General features: G+C 49.1%; 1 protein-coding gene across 1 annotated transcript in view; it reads left to right on the top strand.

Moving 5' to 3' along the window:
* The first annotated feature begins 6,858 nt into the window (after window positions 1–6,858).
* The window catches only part of MRPL4 (mitochondrial ribosomal protein L4), a 13,008-nt gene continuing 10,939 nt past the window's right edge, over window positions 6,859–8,927 (top strand). Inside the window, exons 1-3 of the mRNA XM_012810253.2 lie at window positions 6,859–7,217; window positions 7,301–7,385; window positions 7,477–7,627. Coding sequence (XP_012665707.1) covers window positions 7,155–7,217; window positions 7,301–7,385; window positions 7,477–7,627 — 299 coding nt within the window. The 5' untranslated portion in view covers window positions 6,859–7,154. The remainder of the gene's footprint in view (window positions 7,218–7,300; window positions 7,386–7,476; window positions 7,628–8,927) is intronic.

The raw sequence follows: 8,927 nt of genomic DNA, 5'->3' as shown, positions 1-8,927 counted from the left end.
GTGCACCTGTAGTCCTAGTTACTTGGGAAGCTGAAATGGGAGGATCCCTTGAGCCTAGGAGTTTGAGGCCAGCCTGAGCAACATAGTGAGACCCTCATCTGTAAAAATAAAAAATAGGCCAGTACAATGGCTCCCACCTGTAATCTCAGCACTCTGGCACTCTGGGTGGCTGAGGAGGGTGGATCACTTGAGCTCATGAGTTTGAGACCAGCCTGAGCTAGAGGGAGACCCCATCTCTAAAAAGCAGGTCGGGCAGCGCCTGTGGCTCAAAGGAGTAGGGCTCTGGCCCCATATACTGGAGGTGGTGGGTTCAAGCCCAGCCTTGGCAAAAAACTGCAAAAAAAAAAAAAGTAGCCAGGCCTTGTGGCAGGTGCCTGCAGTCCCAGCTACTTGGAGGCTGAGGCAAGAGGATGGCTTGAGAACAAAAGTTTGAGGTAGCTGTAAGCTATGATGCCACAGCACTCTACCAGGGCAAGAAAGTGAGACTCTGTCTCAAAACTAAACTAACCTAAATGAAGTTAAATAAAAATAAAGGATATGGCAGATCATGAAAAAAAATTTTTTCTTTTTTTTTGAGACAGGAGCCTCCAGCTGTTCCCCTGGGTAGAGTGCTGTGGCATCACAGCTCACGGCAACCTCCAACTCCTGGGCTCAAGCAAGTCTCCTGCCTCAGCCTCCAGAGTAGCTGGGACCACAGGCACCCACCACAACACCCAGCTATTTTTTGGTTGCAGCCGTAATTGTTGTTTGGCAGGCCCGGGCTGGATTTGAAAACCTGCCACATTGGGTGTACGTGGCTGGTGCCTTAGCCACTTGAGCCACAGGCGCTGAGCCTTTTTTCTTTTTTTGAGACAGAGCCTCAAGCTGCCCTGGGTAGGGTGCTGTGGCACCACAGGTCACAGCAACCTCCAACTCCTGGGCTCAAGCGATTCTCTTGCCTCTGCCTCCCAAGTAGCTGGGACTACAGGTGCCTGCGAGAATGCCTGGCTATTTTTGGGTTGCAGCCATCATTGTTGTTTGGCAGGCCCAGGCTGGAATCGAACCCGCCAGCTCATGTGGCTGGCTCCTTAGCTGCTTGAGCCACAGGCGCTGAGCCAAAAAAAATTTTTTTAATAAAAGTTTGGATGTGGATAGGCTCAGTGCCTGTAGCTCAGCAGCTAGAGCACCAGTCACATACACCGGACCTGGCGGGTTCAAATACAGCCCAGGCCTGCCAAACAACCGTGACAACTACAACTAAAAAATAGCCAGGCCTTGTGGCAGGTGCCTGCAGTCCCAGATACTTGGGAGGCTGAAGCAAGAGAATCGCTTTAGCCCAAGAGTTTGAGGTTGCTGTGAGCTGTAATGCCATAGCATTCTACCCAGGACAACGTAGTGAAACTCTGTCCGCCCCCCTCCAAAAAAATTTGGGTAAAAGGAAGGCAGGTCTGGTGGGAGACTGGTTTCTCCCATCCTCTTGATTAACAAGCTATCCCTAGAGCTTCTCATTGGCTAAAATCTAGCCAGAAGCTAGTGGGCAAGGGACAGGTCTAGGCAGGGGTGCATGGAGGGCAGGGCAAGGATTGGATCATATTACGATTCAGAACAAAGCCTGGCACACAGTATGTGAGGTAAATGCAATTATATCTCCACTTTACAGAGGAGGAAACTGAGGCCCAGAGAGTCAGTGTGACCTGTCCAGGGGTTCAAAACCTAAGGGAGGTCTGACTCTTTCCCAACACCTGCCTGGAGGCTGGTTCTGTACATTTTTTCTGCGTCACACTGGCTTTGTGGTTGCTCAGGAAACTGAAGGGAATAAAAATGTCTATGCAAATCAGCACCATCCCCAAGTCAGCCTCCCTCAATGGAAGCCTCCTCCTCCTCCTCACTGGGCTTGGTGGTTACCCACAAACTGAGCTGAAAACAAAAAACGCAGCAGATGTTTGGGAAGTTAGTGGGGGAGGAGCATGTTAGGTGTCATCTCCTATTGTGCTACCAGCAGTTCTCAACCTATAGGTCGCGACCCCTTTGTAACAATGAAAATATATCACAGCATTAGGAAGGTTGAGAACCACTGTGCTAGACCAACCTGTAATGGCACCTGCTCTGTACCTCCTACCTGGGGGCTGCCCTCCAGTATTCCAGCCCTGACCCCTGGCCTTTGTGAGAACCCTTGTGCTGTGATGTAGGGGGCTAGGAAAAGCCAGATGTCAGGAACCCTCTAGCATGTGATGTGTGCTGCCTAAATTCCAGTGACATGCATGGCCAGCAAAGACCCCCTCTAAGCTGTAACGCTGACACTGACCACACACTCCAAGGACAGAGGTCACCTGCAGTTGAGCCTTTGATCCACAGGAAAGGGCTGGTTGCAACCTTTCACCTTTACCCAGGCTTGGCTCAAAATGGTCAAACTTTGAGCCTCTTGTTGTGTAGATCTCCAGGTCATTACCTCCCTTTTATTAAGACTCATAATCAATATGCTAGTGAGGGAACCCTGTTTGAACTGAGGTAGAAAAGGAAAGGAAAGGCCAGGTGAAGTGGTTTATGCCTGTAATCCTAGCATTCTGAGAGGCCAAGACAGATAGATGGATTGTCTGAGCTCAGGAGGTGAAGACCAGCCTGAGCAAGAGCAAAACCTACTCTCTAAAAGTAACCAGGTGTTATGGTGGGTGCCCGTAGTCCCAGCTACCTGGGAGGCTGGAGCAAGAAGATGGCTTGAGCCCAGCAGTTTGAGGTTGCTGTGAGCTGTGATGCCATGGCACTCTACCCTGGAGGATAGAGTGAGAATCTGTCTAAAAAAAAAAAAAGGCTAGAAGAGGATTTTAGATGCAGTGTCACCTGAGAAGGTAACAAAGACCTAAAGGAAGTAAAACATATAGATGTTCTGGGGAAAGTGGTCCAAGAAGAGGGAAAGACCAGTGCAAAGGCCTAGAGGCTGGAATGTGATCAGTGGTTTCTGGTGAGGAGTCCCATATGGCTGAAACCATGGAGTCATGGCAGCAGAGGGCATACAGGGATTGTGGGGTATGGAAGGACTTTGACTTTGCCTGTAAGTGAAATGGGAGACATGGAGCATTCTGAGCAGAGGAGGGACATGACCTGACTGAAGTGTTTACAAGCTACTTCTGTGAGGGGAAATAGGCAGTGAGGATTGGGAATAGAATGAAGGTGAACTCCAATCTTCAATACAGCCAATGTGGGAGGGTTTGTCCGTGTATCACTTACAGATTAGAAGACAACAGCTCTGAAGGAGCTAACTGCTTGCCCAAGGACATCCAGCCAATTTGTGGCTATGCCTGGATCCAACTCCAGTAGTATTGAATAAATAATCTGTGGGCACCACATGTGTCCAGTGACCACAGAGGAATAGAGACCTCAAGACCCAGGAAGCAAAGGGAGACCCTTCTCTGTTTTCAGTAATATCCCTGCAATAGGATGCTGAGTGAAGGAGGCCATTCAGGAAACATTTATTGAACACCTACTGTGGTCCAGGTATTATGCTGAATGCTGAGGCTACATCAGAGAACAAGAAAATTCAAGCCTTGGGGGAAATTTGTACTCTAATGGGAGAGAGACAGATAAAAGGTATTACAAATCTCCCCCAAGGAAATTATATAGGATGTTAGGAGATAAATATTAATAGAAAAAGTGGGCTATGTGTGCAGTGGCTCATGCAGGTTGAGAAGGGAGAATCACTTGTGGCCAGGAGTTCAAGACAAGCCTGAGCAACATAGCAAAACCTCATCTCTACAAAATATAAAAATAAATAAAATAAATTAGCAATCTCCACCTTGGCTATTGACAGAGTCTCACTCTGTAACCTAGGCTGGAATGCAGTGATACAATCATAGATCATAGCAGCTTTGAACTCCTGGTCAAGGAATCTTCTTACCTCAACCTCCCAAGTAGCTGGGACCACTGAGTCCAGTAGAAACTACTATTTTAAATAGGGTAGTTTGAGCAGCATCCTCTGAGAAGTTGATCTTTGAGCAAAGAACTAAAGGCTGTGAGGGAGCAAGCCATATGGAGCTCTGGGAAAAGTATATTCCAGGCAGGAGGAACAGCAATGCAAAGGCCCTGAGATAGGCTCAGGGGATCAGTCTAAATAAATGAACCAACAAAGAAACCATGTGGCAGTGAGAAAGGTCCAATCGCTTCAGCTGCTGCCGTTCTTTCCTCACTCCTGGACTTCACAACTGCTGTGAAGCTTGAAACACATTCAAGTCTTTGCTCTCAGGTTATGGCTTTGGAAGACCACTCTCAGATTCTGTCCCCATGGCTACGAATTCCTCCTATAGACTTTACTGTCCTGTTCTGATCCTTCAGCCCTTCCTCTGCATTGGCCAGTGAGTAACTCCATGGTGTCTGGTGGATTTACCAGTGTTCCAGTGGTACAAAGTAGATGCCTAACAAGTTACTAAGCAACTATGTCCTGTTCCATCATTTGATACCTAAAACCTAAACTTCTTGGCACAGGACAGGTGTGCAAATCTGCTAGTAAAATCAGAAACTGGGGCTGATGCCTGTGGCTCAAGTGGCTAAGGCGCCAGCCACATACACCTAAGGTGGTGGTTCGAATCCAGCCCAGGCCGCCAAACAACAAAGACGGCTACAACCAAAAAATAGCTGGGCGCTGTGGCGGGCGCCTATGGTCCCAGCTACTTGGGAGGCGGAGACAGGAGAATCGCTTGGACCCCAGGAGTTGGAGGTTGCTGTGAGCTGTGATGCTACAGTGCTCTGCCCAGGGGGACAGCTTGAGGCTCTGTTTCCCAAAAAAAAAAAAAAAAAAAAATCAGAAACTGGTTCAGGTTGTAGACACACAGCTGGTTGTAGGGGGGGCTTCTGGGAGGGAACCTGCAGGGCAGGGGGCAGAGGTCAGAGAAGATAGACTTTTCACTCTAGTCATCCTTTTGTAGTTTTGAAATTTTCTTTACCAGATGTGTCAATGACCAATGAAAACATAAAATGACTAAATAAAATTCTACAAAATAAAAGGTTAGGCTGGGGGCTGGAGGTCATGGTTGTAGTCTCCACTACTCTGGTAGCTGAGGCAGGAGGATCACTTGAGCCCAGGAGTTAGAGGTTGCAGTGAGCTATGACGACACTACTACACTCTAGTCCAAGCAACAGAGCAAGATACTGTCTCAAAAATAAATAAACAAACAAACAAATAAATAAATAAAGCTATTGACTTTCTATCTTGTGCCAAGCATGGCATGCTTTGCCTCCATTATGCAATTGATATCTCATAACTTTCCCATTTTCTAGATGAGGAAACTAAGGTTGGCTCAGATACCACATTATTGGCTGGTGAGCTTGGTCCAGACTGTAATGGCTTCCAAATGGACAGCCCTGGCCAAGTAGAAAAGGTTACTGTAAGCCAGAGCTGTAATCCTATCCCTTTAGAGGTGGAGGTGAATGGGTCAATTGAGGCCAGGAGTTAGAGACCAGCCGAGGCAATAGTGAGATGCCATCCCTACTAAAAAAAATTTTTTTTAATTTAGCCAGGCATATGTAGTCCCAGCTACTCAGGAAAGTGAAACAGGAGGATGACTTGAGCCTGGAAGTTGGAGGCTGCAGTGAGCCATGAGGACATCACTGCATTTGGGCCTGAGTGGTATGGGAGACTTGGCCTCAAAAATTAAAAGAAGAAGGCGGAGCCTGTAGCTCAGTGGGTAGAGCTCCAGCCATACTCTGAGGCTGGCGGGTTTGAACCCAGCCCGGGTTAGCTAAAAAAAAGACAACTGCAACAACAAAAAAACAATGGCCGGGTGGTGGCGCCTGTGGCTCAAGGAGTAGGGTGCCAGCCCCATATACCAGAGGTGGGGGGTTCAAACTCGGCCCCGGCCAAAAACCTGCAACAACAACAACAAAAAATAGCTTGGCGTTATGGCCAGCTAGTCCCAGGTACTTGGGAGGCTGAGGCAAGAGAATCTCTTGGGCCCAAGAGTTAGAGGTTGCTGTGAGCTGTGACGCCATAGCACTCTACCTAGGGCAACATAGACCTTGTCAAGAAAGAAGAGGAAAGAGAGAAAGAAAAGAAAGGAAGAAAAGGAAGGGAGGGAGAGAGAAAAGGAAGGAAGCCTACTGTAGGTTGTGACGCCCCCTGGAGGTGAAAATGGGAGCGTTTGGATTTCTAGGTTCGGGGAGTCAAGGGAAGCAATCCAGGATCTGTGGACTCCTCATTTTGCTCTGTCCTTGGAAAGCCCTGGAAAGACTGAGAGCAGACAAGACCCTGGCCTAGGGTACTGGAGACACACAGACCTAATCTAAAGGGTTTCAGGACATAGCCCTACCCTGGGGATCTAAGTTGGAAGGCACGGCCCGCCAAGCCCAATTCTGAGGGCTTTCTGTGAGCGATAAGGCCCAGCCTTTAAACAAACAAAACCACAAATTTGGATACAAAAAACACCTCTGCCAGTCTTGGAGGTCAAGTGAGGGTGTAGCTGGTCTGGTAAGTGTGACAGACGTCAAAAACTTTACGTTTGGCTCGGCGCCTGTGGCTCAAGTGGCAAAGGCGCCAGCCACATGCCCTAAGGTGGAGAGTTCGAATCCAGCCTGAGCCCACCAAACAACAATGACCTGCAACCAAAAAAAATAGCCAGGCGTTGTGGCGGGCGCCAGTGGTCCCAACTACTTGGGAGGCAGAGGCAGGAGACTCGCTTGAGACCAGGAGTTGGAGGTTGCTGTGAGCTGTGATGTCACAGCACTCTATCCAGGGGACTAGCTTGAAGCTCTGTCTCAAAAAAAAAAAAAAACCTTTACGTTTAATGACCGTATTCCCTTCGGTGCCCGCCCCAGAACCGCCCAGTCATGGGCGGGCCATTCTTCCAGACGTTCATTGGCTGAGCAGGGTCCCGTCATGGACTGGGTTTTTGCGCTCACTCGTTGGGGGCAGGACGCAAGGGGGAGAAACCTACAGGTGATAGGGTTTCGGGTGGTGGAGTTGCGTTCCTAAGTGTAGCAGAGGGTCCATAAGCTAGAAGTGAAAACTGGAGTCTGAAGGTTAGTTCTGGAGCAGAAGCGGGGATACGCTAGAACAGGCCTTTACGCCCTACCCCGCTTTCCCGCGCGGAATCCCAAAGGGGCGGGTGGTGTCGCATGCGTGACGTCACTTGGAGGCGCCGCGCGCGGCCGGAGAAGTGACCTCCGGCGGCGTGAGTGGCTGTGCTGCTATGCTGCAGTTAGTCCGGGTCGGGGTGCGGTCCTGGCTTTGGCCCACCGGCTGTCGGCTGAGGGTGAGGCCAGGGACTGGAGGCGGGGTCGGAGAATGAATGTTGGGGATCCAGGGTCGTTTCTCATTTTCGTTCGTACCTTTCAGGCGGTGAACTCTCTGGCGGATGAGGCACCGCGGGCGGCGGAGAAGCCAGAGCCAGTGGCAAAGTCAGAGCCGGTGGCGAGGACAGGTGAGGCAAACGGGGTCACCCTAAGAGGGGTGGCGACGGCAGGAAACCCTAACCCTTGGCTTTGACCCTTGACATTCCCCTATCGCTCCAGCTCTTCAGGCACCTGTCCTGCGCAAGTGCGAGCTCCCGGTACCCGCTCACCTGCGCCCAGTGCAGGCCTGGGTCGAGTCCTTGAAGGGCTACGAGCAGGAGCGAGTGGGCCTGGCTGAGCTGCATCCCGACGTTTTCGCCACCGCGCCGAGGTATAAGGGGGGCTATTATGACGAGCTGGGCAAAGTGGGTGATGCTTTTCCTTGCCACGGAGCTGTGTGAAGTTGAAAACCGAAGGTTAAGGACACAAAACTCTAGCTGACAGGGGTCAGATCCTGCCTTCTTTTGTGCTTTAGTGTCCCCATCCTGTCAATCCTCAGGAGGTTAACTTAGTGGTTAGGGCGCTGGCCACATAGACTGAGGCAGGTGGGTTTAAACCAAGCTCTGGCCTGCTAAATAACAATGACAACTTCAACAACAACAAAAATAGCCAGACTTTGTGGCCGGCACCTGTAGTCACAGCAGCTTGGGAGGCTGAGGCAAGAGAATTGCTTAAGGCCAAGAGTTTGAGGTTGCTGTGAGCTGTGATGCCACAGCACTCTACTGAGGGCGACATAGTGAAACTCTGTCTCAAAAATAAATAACTTAATTCTGGTACATGATACAGAAACACTGACTTTCATTACTGTTAACTGGTTTTTGCTAAAATGAGTGCTAAGGACCAGGCAAGGTGGCTCATACCTTTGGGAAGCCCGTGCTGGAGACTCACTTGAGGCCAGGAGTTTGAGACACAGCCTGGGCGACATAGTAAAAGCCCATCTCTACAAAAATACAAAAATTAGCAGGGCCTGGGGAGGCAGAGGTGGGAGGATTGCTTGAGGCTGGAAGTTCAAGAACAGCCTGAGCATCAGAGTGAGACTTCACCTCAAAAAAAATTTAAAAATTAGCTGGGTGTGGTGGCACATGCCTGGAGTCCCTGCTACTTGGTAGGCTGATGTGGGAGAATGGCTTGGGCCCAAGAGTTCCAAGGCTATGATTGAGCCACTGTATTACAGCCTGGGTGACAAAGTGAGACCCTGTGTCTGAAAAAAGAAAACCTAGACTGCTAAGGAAGAGTAAGCAGGAATCTGACTAGGTTCTTGGTACAGCCTACTTGCATTTTAGTTACTTGGATCTTTATAGCAACCTTAAAAGTTAGATCCTTATCCTTATTTTGTAGATGAAGTGACTAAGGCATGTAAGTAACTTCCTCAAAGGGTCAAGTGTCACATAGCTTGTAAGTTACAGCCCTGGCATCTCAAACTATGCAGGCTGACTACCAAGGTGCTGCCTCTTATATGCACCATATCTGATGCATAATAAGTGTTATTAAATTATTGCTGTTACTATTATTTGTGAAATTTGGTCCTGCCTTTATAGAGTTTCAAGCTAATAGAGGGTGGCAAAAAAGTTAAAAACAGAAAGTGTTTTGTTTATGCTATACATTTTTCTGCTTTTGTTATTTTTTTTTTT

The sequence above is a fragment of the Otolemur garnettii genome, unplaced genomic scaffold (assembly GCF_000181295.1).
Source record: "Otolemur garnettii isolate 467f Iridium unplaced genomic scaffold, OtoGar3 scaffold00127, whole genome shotgun sequence".
In the NCBI taxonomy this organism is placed as follows: domain Eukaryota; kingdom Metazoa; phylum Chordata; class Mammalia; order Primates; family Galagidae; genus Otolemur; species Otolemur garnettii.
Note: the sequence above shows the minus strand (reverse complement) of the source record. Positions and strands in the feature narration are given on the sequence as shown.